The sequence below is a fragment of the Ochotona princeps genome, chromosome 6 (genome assembly GCF_030435755.1).
Source record: "Ochotona princeps isolate mOchPri1 chromosome 6, mOchPri1.hap1, whole genome shotgun sequence".
Lineage (NCBI taxonomy): Eukaryota > Metazoa > Chordata > Mammalia > Lagomorpha > Ochotonidae > Ochotona > Ochotona princeps.
Window position 1 is genome coordinate 36,868,017 of NC_080837.1, and position 16,098 is coordinate 36,884,114.

The 16,098-nt window shown below is 44.2% G+C and overlaps 1 protein-coding gene across 1 annotated transcript in view; it reads right to left on the reverse strand.

Moving 5' to 3' along the window:
• RTF1 (RTF1 homolog, Paf1/RNA polymerase II complex component) overlaps positions 1–16,098 on the reverse strand; it is a 54,577-nt gene that overhangs the window by 16,545 nt on the left and 21,934 nt on the right. Inside the window, exons 3-4 of the mRNA XM_004578162.3 lie at positions 6,682–6,829; positions 4,503–4,707 (exon numbers count right to left, since the gene is read on the reverse strand). Coding sequence (XP_004578219.2) covers positions 4,503–4,707; positions 6,682–6,829 — 353 coding nt within the window. The remainder of the gene's footprint in view (positions 1–4,502; positions 4,708–6,681; positions 6,830–16,098) is intronic.

Here is a 16,098-nt window from a genome sequence, read left to right on the forward strand (position 1 = left end):
CACCTGGTGCTACTGCCACGGAACGGACAGGGATGATAATGGGGCTCACACATAAAGGTTAGGTCACAAAGGTTAGAAGAAATCCATAGGAAGGCCTAGAATAGATGTACAAGATGAAGGAACATTCTGCATTGCTCTATTGCAATTGCCCTAAAGCTAGAAAAATGAGCCACAAAAACCCAATTTTCTGTTTCCGTATCTAAATCTGTTTAAGATTTATTCATTTTTACTCCAAAGAGGAGAGACAGAGAGAAAAATCTTCCATCCACTGGTCCACTCCCTAAATGGCCACAATGGCTGGAGCTGAGCTGATCTGAAGCCAAGAGCCAGGAGTCAGCAGGAGCTTTTTCTGGGTCTCACATGTGGGTGCAGGGTCCCAAGGCTTTGGGCCATCCTTGCTTTCCCAGGCCACGAGCAGGGAGCTGGATGGGAACAGGGAGCAGGACACAAACCGATGCCCAGAAGAAACGCTGGCATGGGTAGGCAGAGGATTAGCCAATCGAGCCACTGTGCCAATCCCTAACTTCTACCTTAACAAGTGTCATCCTAAAAACTTCTTAACCACCATAAACCACAGAATCAGCTGTTTCATTCACAAATGATGAAAAATGTAAAAACAACCAAGGTTGAAACAGGTCCCCATGCTTCTTTAGGTACTAGTGGTTTTGAAAGATAATCTTTCTCCTGCGCACTCTCCACAGGTAAGAAATCCGCAGCACACTGGTGCCCCTTCACCTGCAGTGCCAGTGGCAGCCTCTGACATTATGTTTGTTCCAACACAGGTAACCTTGGAAGCATTTGGACACCAAACAAATGTCTACTGCTGGCCGCTGACTGAGAGCCAAAAATTCTTGAGAGTAACTCAGCAAACTTAATATGGTCTCCACAAAGGACAAACAGGCTCTTGGAGGAATCAGAACAAACTGCTGCCAGGGAAGCTGCATTTAGTTTTCTTTCCTATGGTAGATCTGAGGCTGTATTTTATTTCTGAAGATGATTTCATCTTCAAATTGTTCGAAGGAAGAACCTTTGCCATTTAAAACAAGACTTAAGTCCAGAAAAATGAAACAGCTTCTGAATATCACAAAGCAGTGGGGTGGGTGTTTGGCACAGTCATTGGCCTCCCTGCCTGAGTGCCTAGGTTTAAGTCCCAGTTGCACTCCCAGTCCCACATTCCTGCTAATGGGTATCCTTGGAAGGGGTACATGCAAGAGCTGGCTGGAGGCCCAGCTTCTTGGTTTTGGCATGGCTCAGTCCCAACATTATGGGAAGATTATACTGAACTCCTGTCTCTACCTCTCTAATAAAATAACTATTTTAAAAAAGCAATTTAAGGGGCAGGCTTTGTGCCACAGGTAGTAACCTGCTGCTTTTGATGCCCACATCTCAAATTGGAGTGCCAGCTTTTGATGTGTCTGGGAAGACAGGAGACAATGGTCCAAGTACTTGGGTCCCTGCCACCCATAGAAGAGACCTGGATGGAGTTCCAGTTCTCGGGGTTGGTCTTGCCTATTCTCAGCTCTTGTGGGTATTTGGGGTGTGAGCCAGTAAATGGAAGATCTCCTTGTAACTCTGCTTTTCAAACATGCTAAATGAACAGGCAACTTAAAGCTAAGTTTCATAAAACAAAAAACATGGAGCCAGTGTTGTGGGGCAGTGGTTAAGTTACTGCCTGGGACACCAGCATCACATATCACAGTGCTGATTCCTGGCTGTTACACTTCTGATCTAGCTGGCACTAATGCACCTGGCAAGGCAGCGGATGATGGCCCAAGTACCTGAGTCTCTGCCATCAATGCAAGAGACTTGGATGGAGTTTCTGGTTCCTGACTTCAGCCTTGTCAGACCTGGCTGTTGTAGTCATTTGGGGAATGAATAAACAGATGAAAGATCTCTCAGTTTCTTTGCCTTTCATAAAATACATCTAAACCAGTCAATCAATGAAAGCCAGCAGGACTGTGAAACAGGGCTAACCTGCAGGTACAGAGGGCAAATCACAGTCTCCAACCTGATGAAGACAGAGCTGCCAAGGGCAAATTTGGACAACTGCTTCCACATAGGTGTTTGGCCAACTTCAGAGCTGCAAAACATCGTTTTTACCATTTAATTTCCACACAGTATTTTATGTGTTCCACATTACTTTCAGTGATGATGGGAGCCATTTCATGGCTGCCTTACTACTTTTGCTCAACAAGAATCCAATCATGTATTGCTTTTTATCAAGTAATTCCCTTAGTGCCTGTGGTACAGAATAAGCAAAAATCACAGGACTCTTGAGGCCTGAGGGGGACATTGCCAAAAAGTAACTTTTTTTGGTTTTGTTTTTGTGGGGGGTCAGTTGGTCCTTCGTTTGAAATCCAATTCTGCCAACCTACCAGTCAAATAACCTTGGGCAAGTTCCTTCTTTCACTTATTCCACAAATATTCAGTGCACTCCATGTGTCAGCTACTCTCTCTGGAGCTAGAAACAGAGCAGTAAAGTTTCTGCCTGTATGGAGAGTCAGTTATTATCTCTGGCCTTAAGAGATAACTAATCTCACAGTACTGTTGGGAAAATCACATGTGCATTCATTAAAAACAGAATGGCCATATGGGTAGGCTTTATGACAAAGACTCTAAGGGGGCCAGCACAATGGCTCAATTAGCTAATCCTTTACCTGCAAGTGCTGGCATCTCATATGGGTATGGTTCCTGTCCTGAACGCTCTACTTCCTATCCAGCTTCCTGCTTGTGACCAGGGAAAGTGGTAGAAGATGGATTAAAGTCTTGGGACCTGTCCCCATGTGGGAGACCCAGAAGAAGCTCCTGGCTTCAGAATGGCTCAGCTCCAGCCATTGTGGCCACTTGGGGAGTGAAACAGTGGAAGGAAGATGTTTCTTTCTCCTACTCCCTGTAAATCTGTCTTTCCAACAAAAACAAACAAAAAAACTTAATGAACAATGTGTTTTACAGTTGTGGTACAGTGGGTAAAGCTGCTACATTTAATGCTGGCATCCATACGAATGCCAGTTTGAGTCTCTTTGCTTTTCCATTTCTGATCCACTTTCTGGAGATTGACCCAAGTGCTTAGGCTCCTGTTACCCAAATGGGAGAACTGGAAGAAGCTCCTGATTCCTGCCTCCAGTCTGCCCTAGCCCCAGCCACTGTGACAATATGGGGAACAAATAAGCAGATGCAAGATCTCCATGCTTCTCCCTTCCTGCCTCTTTAAATCTTAAAAATAAATTCAAGGGACCGGTGCGATAGTGTAGTGGTTAAGGTGCTCGCCTTGCATGTGCCGGGATCCCATATGGGCGCCGATTCTAATGGGCACCCTGCTTCCCATCCAGCTTCCTGCTTGTGGCCTGAGAAAGCAGTCGAGGACGGCCCAAGGCTTTGGAACCCTGCACCTGCTTGGGAGACCTGGAAGAAGCTCCTGGCTTCGGATTGGCTCAGCTTCAACCATTGCAGCTGCTTGGGGAGTCAACCATCGGCAGGAAGATCTTTCTGTCTCTCTTCCTCTCTGTATATTCGCCTTTCCAATAAAAATAAATAAATCTTTAACATAAATAAATAAATAGAAAAAATAGTGTTCTGGGCTCAGCATAGTAGGCTAGTGGCTAAAGCCCTTGCCTTGTACTCACCAGGATCTCATATGGGCTCTGGCTCATGTCCTGGCAGCCCTGCTTGTCCCTGAGGTTGCTTGGGGAGTGAATCAGTGGATGGAGGATCTTCCTGTCTGTCTCTCCTCCTCTCCATATATCTGACTTTCTAATGAAAATAAATGAATCTTTAAAAGTAATAATTATTTAACTAATTAAACATTGTGTTGGTTCGATAAAGCAGATGAATGAAAACTTAAAAATAAAAAAAAGTGTTCTAACAAACCTAATAGTATTGAGTAAACAATAAGTATCATCTTAAATGTAAGCATGCAGGTTGTTTTTCATCATCAACAGTCACATGTTCAAGGTTGCAGTTTTACTGAGTGCTCACATTCCATACTGGAGGGCCTGGGTTCAAGTCCCACCTTCATAAAATTATCCAGCTTCCTGCAATGCACACCCTGGAAGGCAGCAGTGATGGCTTAAGTGCTTGGACCCTGCCACTCCTGACTTGAGTTCCAGGCTCTGGCTTCAGCATGGCCCAGCTTGGCCATTGTGGGCATTTGGGGAGTGAACCAGATGACAGGAATTCTATCTCTCTACCTTTCAAAAACATATCATATCCCAAATATGGCTTGTGCTAGGTAACAAAACCATGATCAGAACATGTAGATTTGCCTATAAATGGACAAAACCTAATAAGAATCTAATTTATAATAGTGTTGGATGTAACTTATTAAGCACTATACTAAAAACCAGAATGGCCATATGGCAGGCTTTTGTACAGCTGGACAGCAGAAATTCTGTAAGTCCAACAGCCAAAGGTCGGACACTATCTGCACAAGACAGGAGTACGCGGGAGAGGACATGATGAGAGACAAGAAATACACAGAAAAGGCAGGGCAGCTGCAACCTTACCTTCTTTTCAACACCTCCCTCTTCTCTATGCGGTTGAACAGCTCTTGCTCTCTCTCTTTCTCTGTCATCTGCTCCAGACGGGCCCTGTCTTCCTCATCTCCCATGAGGTCCTCTCCATAGCCGTCATGGAACTCTTCATCTTCTGAGGAAGAGTCTGAATCTGAACTAGAAGAGGAGCTGTTGGTGTCAGAATCTGACACCTCACCTGCAACAAAGGCCCAAACTCTAGATTACACAGCAGCCAAGGCGCCCCAAACGTTGACAGTCACCAGCACCTGGCCTGTGCCCTGGGGCCCAGCCCTGCGCTGTCTTTGGTAGCCTTACCAAGGCTTAAAGAACTTTAAGCTGGAATAGAAATGAGCTTGTTCTTTTTGAGAAATAAAAAAGAGAAAGCGCTCCCTGTCCATTGGCCACTGATTCACTCCTAAAATGCTAGCGGTAGCTGGGGCTGAAGCTAGGAGCTGGCACTGCCGAAGGCTTCCCTTGTGGTAGCAACAGGACCTGCACTAGCAGCAAGCTGGAATCCGAAGTTGGAGCCGGGACTTGAACTCAGGCACCCTGTAGTGGGATGCCCAGGTCTTAACTGATGACAGTAGCCTAAAAACCACACCTCACTTGCACTTTTTAATTCACCTATTTTACTTTGATCTACAGGGAAAAAAAAAAACTGGAGGAATAATTTGACTTCTATATTCACCTATAGGGTCAATTTATCTTCTCTTTCTGTCTACTGTTATAAAACAGGGTATACATTTTTATTATGGATGCTACCCAACTGAAAGTTGCACTGATCACAAGCTTCCCCCAATAACTATTTCTCCTAAGGAGAACAGCCTCTCATATAACCAGTTATACAACTGCCAAATTTAAAAATTAAACACTGATGTAATTCTGTTATCTAATATGCAGTCCATATTCATATTTCACCAGCTGTCCCAACACTATTCTTTCTAGTCAAAGCTGGAACCAACTGAGGATCACACGTAACATTTGGCCATCATGTCCCGCTGGAGGCCTTCATCTGAGTCAGCCTTGTCTCTCTTGCCCCTGGCCTTGTGAAGAGTATGTAGAAGCCCACAAAACTGTCTGAAAGAGTTCTGTGATGTGATAATCAAGATGCTCTCTACTGGATGGTAGCTACCGCACTTGGCTACTGAGACATGGAAATACAGCTGGTGCAATAGAGAAACTGCACTTTAATCACTTATTTTTAGCTATTTTAAGTAGCAACAGTTATCAAATGTTCTCCAATTTTCTTTGGTTTGTTTTATAAGAAATGATTTAACTTATGAGTTCTTGGCAAGAATCTTCCTTAAGTGACTGTGTCCTTTTCAATAGATCACATCGGTAGTACGTGTCCCATTGTGAGTGGGTGTTACTGGGGCCGCATGGTTAAGGTGACACTCTCAGCTTTCTCCTTTGTAAAGGCCCTTTTTTGTCTTTATAGTTTAGTACACTTAGGGAGATGTTTTGAGATTTTATAAATCTCTTGTTTCCCAACAAAGTCTTACCAAAAAGTTTTAAAAATCACCAATACTTCTTAGTAAATCATTACAATAACAGTTAAAAAACTGTAATTTTTTCCTAATACTATAATTTCTTATACATTATTAGTTGACACTTTAAAAAACAACGTTTTCATGAGTCACTAAAGTAATTAGTGAACTCCCAATTACACAGGATCTTAAAAGTACAAACAGTGGTACGGAAGAGTATACGCAGGAGTGTTAGGTTAACTCAGCCTTTGAATAAGGACTGAGTTAGCATCTACAAGCAAGTGCTAAAAACCAGGCTAGGCCAATTCCACACAGGCCATTTTGTGTGTAAGTACTACTCATTTGACAAGTTCACTTGTCAATCCTGTGTTACTAAGAAATTCTGGAATTGCTTAAAAAAAAAAAAAAAAAAAGAGCATTTTCTATCGACTCTAGGATTTCCATCCTCAATCAGACCTTGTATGGCCGCAGGAAAAAGAAAGAGCAGGTGTTTAGAGTAAAGTGAGTCAAAACAAATGCAGGGACTTGTCACGGACCCATGCTACCAACCATCCAAACTGCAAGCACTGTCCTCGCCTCATGAGGATGCTCAGAGGGCCCTCGCCCCGGGAGAAGAAGACAGGCACTGGACTTAGGACAGAGGCAGCATGACAATGGCGGGGGAGGGGTGCTGCTTGGCTCACCTTCCTCTGGGGCCGAGCTCTCAGCTGAACTGTCTTTGTCTGAACTGCCTGAGGAGGCAGTTTTGTTGGCTTGTTTCTTCATGGTTCCTTTCTTCTCTGCTTTTCTGGTTTTTCCTTTCTTCTTGTTTTTGTTGTTCCCAAATGTCCACTACAAGAAAGAAGAAAGAGGAAAAGTGAAGTAGGAACAGGGACCTCATCGGAAGAGGCTGAGATTGCAGGGTCTCTACTGCTTGAGTGCCAAACAAATACACCTTACATGAAAAACAGATTTTGAAACCTTGGTTGAAACATCCTAACTTCTGGGGGCTGGCGGAGTTAGGCTTAGCAGCTAAGCCACTGGGTAGGATGCCCACATCCCATGTTGCACTGCCTGGGTTTGATTTGTCTCTGGCTCCTGATGACATCTTCCTGCTAACACGAGAGGCAGCAGTGATGGCTCAACTGACTTTCTGCCACCTATGTGGGCAACCTGGATGCAATTCTTAGCTCCTGGCTTTCATCCCCTGGGGGGTGACAGGTATTTGGAAGTGAACCAGTGCAGAGGAGCCCTTGTGCTCTCCCTCAAATAGTTATATAAAAACTATACAACATCTGCTCTGCACCTTATCTTAGAAATAGCACATAATTCATGTAATAAATAAAACTTAGTTAATGTAGTCTTTATTATAACTGGAATATAATGTATCAACCTTATGGCAAGTCAGCAGCATCATTTAAAAATTCAGGAGAAAGCAGCTTCTCATGTGTGGGGCCGTGATGGCAGCAAATAGCCGGATTGGTTGCTTTTGGGTCTCAGAAAGGCAGGGAATGAAGCTCATGCCCAGGAGGCAACTACAAAGAGCACGGGAAGAAAGGTTAGTTGGTGTCACTTTTTGGCAAGGACAGTCGCATTGCACCAACATCAAGGAGGCAGAACATGAAGCAGATCATTAAATACATTGGTGTGTATTTTTTTGTTAAAAATTTGTACCGGGCTATGGTGTTTCAATTGGGCCATAACAGAGGGTCCTAGAGGTATAAACAAAAACAACCTGTAATTGCCATCATCACAATGATAGGCAGGCAAATAAACAATTAACCACTCCAAGGCTGAAAGACAAATCATCTCCTAGGGCCAGAAATGTGCAGCAGGGTTAGGTTAAGTCAGAACTTATGATGCCAAAGCTGATATCAACATCACATATCAGAATACAGGTGTGAGTCCCAGCTGCTCTTGTTTCCAATCCAACTTCCAGCTAATGTGCCTGCAAGTACAGCAGAAGATGGTCCATATGTTTGGAATTCTGGCAGTTACAGGAGAGACAAGGAGGGATCTTCTGGCTTTTTCAGCCATTTGAGAAATGAACTAGTGGGTGGAAGCACACAAGTACTTGAGCCTGTTGCCTCCACAGTGGACGTTAGTAAGAGACTGGATTGGAAGTGGAGTCCTGGTATGTGCCCAGGAACTATACTGCGGTACACCAACAACCCAAGCAGCAATCTGGCCTGTCTATCTTTGATATTTCAGCTTTTCAATTTAGAATGATTTTAGGAGAAAAATATTTTTTACTTGGGAACTTTGTTCTATGTACTATAAAGAATAATCCTCATCTTTCCATCATCACAGACTTAAGACTAAATATATTGTAATAATATTGTTACAATCAATACTGAAAGGCAGCCTTTGCACCTACTACAAAGGAATGGCAGGGGCTGATGTGGTTCAGTAGGGTATGACATTGCCTGGGATGCCCATAGCTCACATCTGAGTGCCAGTTTGAGTCCAGTTGCTTGACTTCCAGGCCAGCTCCCTGATCTGTGCTTAGAAAATAGTGGGGGCCCGGCGGCGTGGCCTAGCGGTTAAAGTCCTCGCCTTGAATGCCCCGGGATCCCATATGGGCACCGGTTCTAATCCCTCCCCGCAGCTCCACTTCCCATCCAGCTCCCTGCTTGTGGCCTGGGAAAAGCAGTTGAGGACGGCCCAATGCATTGGGACACTGCACCCGCGTGGGAGACCTGGAAGAGGTTCCTGGTTCCCGGCATTGGATCGGCGCGCACTGGTCCGTTGCGGCTCACTTGGAGAGTGAATCATCGGACGGAAGATCTTCTTCTCTGTCTCTCCTCCTCTCTCTCTATATCTGACTTTGTAATAAAAATAATAAATCTTTAAAAAAAAAAAAAAAAGAAAATAGTGGAGAATGGTCCAGATACCAGGGACCTGTCACTCATATGTGACACAGGATTGGAGATCCAGTCTCCTGGCTTTAGCCTGGCCCAGCCCTGTCTGTTTTGTCTGTTTGAGGAGTGGGCTAGAGGACAGATCTCTCTATCTTAATCTTTCAAATACATATTTTAAAAATGAGTGATAATTACCCTCCCACCTAACAATAGATAAGATTAGAAAGGGTAGTTCTGGGCCAGTTTCCATCTTAGAATGGTCTCACAGGAATGATTCCCCAGAACTGACAGTCCCCTAGATTATATTGGTAAAATATTGCAAAAAAACCAACCAAACAAAACAAAACCCAAAAAAACTCCTGATTTTCACTTAAGCCTAGCACTAGTTACTTAAGCAGTCACATTATTTTTCAAAAATTGGTGAGGCCAGCACTGTGGCATAATGAGTATTCCACCTGCAGTGCTGGCATCCCATATGGGTGCTAGATTCAGGACCCATCTGCTACACTTCTAATCTAGCTCCCTGCTAATGTGTCTGAGAAAGCAACAGAAGATAGCCCAAGTGCCTAGAGTCCTGCACCCATGTGGGAAACTGGAAGAAACTGGTTCATGGTCTTGGTTTACTCCAGCTCAGGCCTTTGTAGCCATTTGGGGAGTGAACCAATGGATGGAAGATCTTTCTCTGTTTCTCCTATCCATAAACCTAATATGCCTTTCCAATTAAAAAAAATCTTTAAAAAAAAAAAAAGGGTAAAAAACAAATCCAGGCACTCTGATGTTGGTAATTTAGCTACTGATGAAAAGTCGACTCCTACTGCCACTTTAATTTTTTACGCATTTGAGAGGCAGAGTTACAGAGAGAGAAAGAGACAATATTCCTTCTGCTGGTTCACTCCCCTAACAGCTAAAATGGCTAGGTCTGGGCCATACCAAAGCCAGGAGCTTGTCTGGGTCCCACATGTGAGTGCAGAGGCCTACCAACTTGGTCATTTTCAGCAGCTTTCACAAGCACATCAGCAGGTAGCTGGATCACAAGTAGAGCAGCTGGGATATGAACCAGTACCTATACAGAATGATGGCATCAAAGGTAGCAGTTTTACCTACCTGCTACACCACAACCACCACCACCACCCTTTAAAAGATCTATTCTGGGGCCCGGCGGCGTGGTCTAGCGGCTAAAGTCCTCGCCTTGAATGCCCCGGGATCCCATATGGGTGCCGGTTCTAATCCCGAAAGCTCCACTTCCCATCCAGCTCCCTGCTTGTGGCCTGGGAAAGCAGTTGAGGACGGCCCAATGCTTTGGGACACTGCACCCGCGTGGGAGACCCGGAAGAGGTTCCAGGTTCCCGGCATCGGATCGGCGCGCATCGGCCCGTTGCGGCTCACTTGGGGAGTGAATCATCGGATGGAAGATCTTCCTCTCTGTCTCTCCTCCTCTGTGTATATCTGGCTGTAATAAAATGAATAAATCTTTAAAAAAAAAAAAAAAAAAAAGATCTATTCTGTCATCAGTAGAAGGGCCAAATGAATATAAATATACATTACATGGTCTAGAATAATATATTAAGTGAACAGTGTCTTCTCCCTTTAGAAGTGAATTTACAATCTGTACTATAGCATTCCAATAACTAGATAACTATCTAGAAAGAAAACCTAGTGTTTCTCTTTTAAAACCAATAATTTCAAGCTTCCAATCATGCCAAATTTTAATGTTTCATGGAAGGTACACAGGCTAGGTGGTAAATCTTCCAAAGGAGCTGAAGTGTTGAATTTGTTCGTTAACTGAGCATAAATAAATTACCTTTCTGTGTTATAACACAGATGTTACTAAAGTCAACAGCATATAAAAAATATCCTGCTACAAGTAACAGCAGAACTAAGCAAATTATACTAAATTTTTGTTGGTTAATAAAATGGGTGTGAACCAGTTTTCCCAAAGAGAGCAGTAGGTCTGTGGACTTGCACCCACTGGCAGCAATTAGGGTCACACGTATGTCACAGTGCCTAGGTCAATTTTTTTTAAGATTTATTTATTTTATTGGAAAGGCAGATATATAGAGAGGAGGAGAGACAGAGAGGAAGATCCTCGGTCCCATAATTCACTCCCCAAGTGGCTCCAATGGCCAGTGCTGTGCCGATCTGAAGCCAGAACCAGGAACTTCCTCCAGGTCTCCCACACGCAGGTGCAGGGTCCCAACGCTTAGGGCCGTCCTCGATTGCTTTTCCAGGCCACAAGCAGGGAGCTGGATGGGAAGTGGAGCTGCCGGGATTAGAACCAGCGCCCATATGGGATCCCGGGGCTTTCAAGGCGAGGACTTTAACCATTATGCTGTCACGCCGGGTCCTCTAGGTCAATTTTTGCCTGCAGAGTTGGTTTTTACATGTGTACTGTAGCTAAGTTTTGGGCTTACTTGCTAGGGAGAAAGCAAAAGTGTTTATGAAAGCAAAAATGATTTGGATATGCAGTCACACAGGTAAATCCAACTCAGGAGGCATCAGGAAGTGGTTTGACTCACTTATTTTTCCCTTGTTACAACTCTTCCCCATCTGCCTCTATCTACCACAGCCCGAGCCAAGCAATTGTCACTTATTTGTAGGCTATGATGTTTATCCCTTGCAGGGGAGGGAGAAAAATACAAAAGTGAAAACAGAATGAAATACAAATTCTTCAATTTAAAAGGGGTTTTCTTGGACAAACCTAAGCATGATAAAGAAACCTTTCTTCCAGCCAATAATTTTGAATATTCCTGAGCAAATCAGGAATGTTACCTTCCATAAGCCTGACTCAGTAGGGTCTGGCTTGCCCAATGCAAACAAGCAACAGCTCCAAGTTCAGGGGAATTATAACAATGCAGGCCACTTTACTTTTAGAAATAAAACTTCAGGGCCCGGTGCGATAGCATAGTGGTTAAAGTCCTTGCCTTGAACGTGCCAGGATCCCATATGGGCGCCGGTTCTAATCCCGGCAGCTCCACTTCCCATCCAGCTCCCTGCTTGTGGCCTGGGAAAGCAGTCGAGCAAGGCCCAAAGCTCTGGGACCCTGCACCCGCGTGGGAGACCTGGAGGAGGCTCCTGTTCCCGGCTTCGGATTGGCTCAGCTCCAGCCGTTGTGCTCACTTGGGGAGTCAACCATTGGATGGAAGATCTTCCTCTCTGTCTCTACTCCTCTCCGTATATCCGCATTTCCAAAAAAAAAAAAAAAAAAAAAAAAAAGAAATAAAACTTCATACAAATACATTGAGATTCTAGATTGTAGCTACTGTGTATTCTTCCTCTATAAAAGTGTTTTATTTTTTTAAGAGATCTATTTTTTATTTATTTGAAAGGTAGAGTTAGATACAGAAAGAGACTTCCATATGCTGGTTCCTGCAATGGGTCAGGCCAAAACCAGAAGCCAGGAGCTTCTTCTGAGTATCCCATGTGGGTGCAAGGGCCAAGTATGTATGACCTTCCCAGGTACATTAGCAGGGAGCTGGATCAAAAGTAAAACAACCAGGACTCAAAGCAGAACAGTCAGGACATGACCGGCACTCAAGGTAGCAGCTTAACCCTAGCCCGAGAAAAGCTACTTTATGGTTAAACAGAACTCCTCTTCCGCATTTCCATCATCAGAAATAAATAATTACATAAAATTTAGGACTCTGTCTCACTATTATGCCACTTTAATTCAGAGACTCACATGGGTACCCATAATTTCCAAAAGACCTTTTCCTGGAGAACAGATCACATGTATAACATAATCCATCTACACTGTCAAACAGATTCCTGAATGCTTTCTGGTTCAAGCACGTATTGTAAACATTCACCCTGTACCATGTCTCTCAGGAGTCTAATAAACCACCAAAGAAGCAGTAAAGACTGGTGGCAGCAGAGCTGACAAAGAAACGATCTCAGGCCCACTTGGAGCCCAGAGCTAGTTCACCAGGCTATGCAAAGAGACTAACGCTGTTGATTGTTGGAAACCTGTGCTTCCAGGGTATCTTAAGCTCTTCTGAAAACTTAAAAGGTCTCTAAAGTGAATCAGACATTAGGTAAGAATGAGAAAACCAGTGCCTGGTGGTTTGTACCTGAACTTGTAGTACAGAGGCCTGAGCAGGCCCGGGGAAACACACCCTTGTCAGCCAGGACTCTCCTGCCCAATGACAGCCTGCTTCCTAAGCATACACGTGCGCACGCCCCCCCACGGCACCAGGCAAATGCTCACATCACATATACATGCAGGGATGAGCATCTACAACAGAGGCTGGAAGGAAGAAATTAGGAAAAAATTAGTTTGATTCTTGCCGATTTAACAGATATCCTTGTGGGTAGCAATCCCCTAATGCTAGAAGGAAGGTGTGCACTACACAACCGCACACTTCCCTGACAGTGTGTGGGATATGATAGGCAGGTCTGCACACGGGGAAGCAGCTGTCCTTCCTGGCATTCAGCTCCAGGATGAGAAGGAACAGAGGGTGAGATGCAGCCACTTTGCAATTAGGTGGCTATGAGATGCTCAGCACTTTGAGCATCCTGGCAACCAGGAATCAGGGGAGCAACATGAAGAATTCAGTGAGGATGATGTCTCATGGGCGAGAGCACCATACTCGCAGATCTCAACCCAGCCCACTCACTCTGAACTGAAGTCACCAGGGGAATGAGATACTTTAAAGTCAGGTTACAGAGTAACAGTTGGGCTGGTGACAGACAACACTGGGACTGGGGGTCAAAGGAACTGGAATAACTGGCCTTCATCCTGGGACTATCTTCATTATCTGTAAAGCAGGAATAACAGCAGTGCTTCACACATCCTTGGAGAAAGTGTGCAGCAGAGGGAAAAAAGAGCTTACAAGCACAATGAAAACCATTAGGTTTAAAGTAAAGGCAAGATACTATTTTTTTTAATGCTTTTATTTGACAGGCAGACAGGATGGGTACTGATTGATTCAATCTACTGGGTTATGCCCCAAATCTACAAGTGGCTGCAGCTGGGCCAGGGTTGGAGGCAGAAGCAGGGAACTCAATCCAGACGCTTGCATAAGTAGCAGCAATCCAATCCCATGAGGGTCTGTGTCAGCAGCAATCTGGAGCCAGGAGCCAGAGATGGTGCCAAACCCAAGTACTCAGACATGGAACATGAGCGCTCTAACTCCTAAGCCAAATGCCTGTTCCCCAAAGTACCATTTCACAAAAGAAGAAGGAAACTAGAATTCTGTGAGCCCTTATTTCCTCTCTCTTTTTTTTTTTTTCAAGATTTACTTATTTTTATTGGAAAGGCAGATATACAGAGAAGAGAGACAGAGAGGAAGATCTTCCATCCAATGATTCACTCCCCAAGGTGCCACACCACCGTCGGAGCTCAGCTGATCTGAAGCCAGGAGCCAGGAATCTCTTTAGGGTCTCCCACACAAGGACAGGATCCTAAGGCTTTGGGCCATCCTCGACTGCTTTCCCAGGTCACAAGCATGGACCTGGTGGGAAGCAGGGCTGCCAGGATTAGAACCGGCACCCATATGGGATCCTGCAGCATGCAAGATGAGGCCCTTAACCACTAGGCTACTGCGCCAGGCTCTGTGATACCCTATTTCTTAAAGAAACTCAGATGATCTCTAAGACCTCTATGGCAGTGTAAGAGTCTATATGAACTGACTGTTAGACTAAATCTAAGCAACTGTCAGAAGAACTCATTCTACATTTTTTTAAAAAATATTTTTTTACTTTTATTGAAAAGACAGATTTACAAAGAGGAGAGACAGAGACAAAGATATTCATTCCATCTGTTGGTTCACTCCCTAAGTGACTGCAACGGCCAGAGCTGCACCAATGCAAAGTCAGGAGCCAGGGGCCTCTTCCTGGATTTCCATGTGGGTGCAGGGTCCCAAGGCTTTGGACCAACCTCGACTGCTTTTCCAGGCCACAAGCAGGGTGTGGGGCTGCCTGCACTTGCAAGGCAAGGACTTCAGCCACTAGGCTACCATGCCTGGCCCTCATTTATATGTAAAAAAATATATATTTTTCAAAGGTAGAGTCTCTTACTCTCTTATTTTCTCTCTCTCTCTCTCACACACACACACAGAGGAATGAGAGAGATTGTCCATTCACTGGCTCGCTCCCAAAATGGCCACAATTGTCAAAGGTGGGCCAGGGTTAAGCCAGGACCCTGGAACTTCAATCAGGTCTATCCTGTGGGTGCCAGGGCACAACTACTTGGGCCATCTCCTGCGACATTCCTAGGCAATAGCAGGGAGCTAGAATGGAAGTGGAATAGCCAGGATGGAAACAAGAACTTTGTTAGGGATCCCAAACCAAAGGCAGCAACTTAATCAGCTATATCATAACAGTGGCCCATGGTTTATAAACTACCAAGAGTTTGGTCATAGCATAACAATCACCCATAAACATGGAGCTCCTTGTTCCAGCAGTATCAAGTGTCTAAAACATTACTATATACACAGAAAAATATTTGTTCAGCAGTGAAGGCCTTTATTGGAAGTATGTGCTACTTATGTATTCTGTATAGTAAATCAATAACAAAACACTCTTAGATATCTAGGCCAACTTCCTGAAAATTAAATTAATTAATTTAAATTAATTTATAGGTAACAAGTATATCTATTCATGTTTTTCTATTAATATGAATATCAGTATGATAAGTAGAACTAACAGCAGGATAGCCTGAAAGCTCAGAAAGGATAAGAAAAGAGAATACTTGGGAAGAAATAAAGTAGGAAAAGTGGAGTGAGAAAAAGCAGAGCCCAGTCTTTGAATAGCTTCATGGGCACAAATACTAGGCAGGAAGGCTGACAAAAGCTCTGGGAAATGGAGCCCAGCATATGATTCAACTGGCTAATCCTCCCTCTTCAAGTACTGGGATCGCAAATGGGTGCCAGTTTGTGTTCTGGCTGCTCCACTTCCCATCCAGCACCCTGCTGTGGCCTGGGAAAGCAGTCAAGGACAGCCCAAAGCCTTGGGATCCTGCACCCACATGGGAAACCTGGAAGAAGCTCGGTGTTCCTGGCTCTGGATCAGCACAGCTCCAGTCACTGTGGTCACTTGGGGAGTGAATCAGTGCATCAAAGATTGTTCTGTCTTTCCTTCTCTCTGTATATATACCTTTCTAATAAAAATAAATAAATCTTAAAAAACAAAAAAACTTTTTGTACCCAAAATGCTTTTTCCTAGTAACAAGTGACAACGGAGGTTCACTTCTTGTGGAGTTGGTAGTTACATGTTTTTATTTGCTTCGTCATATTTCTTTAAAAAATTATTTTATTAGAGTTT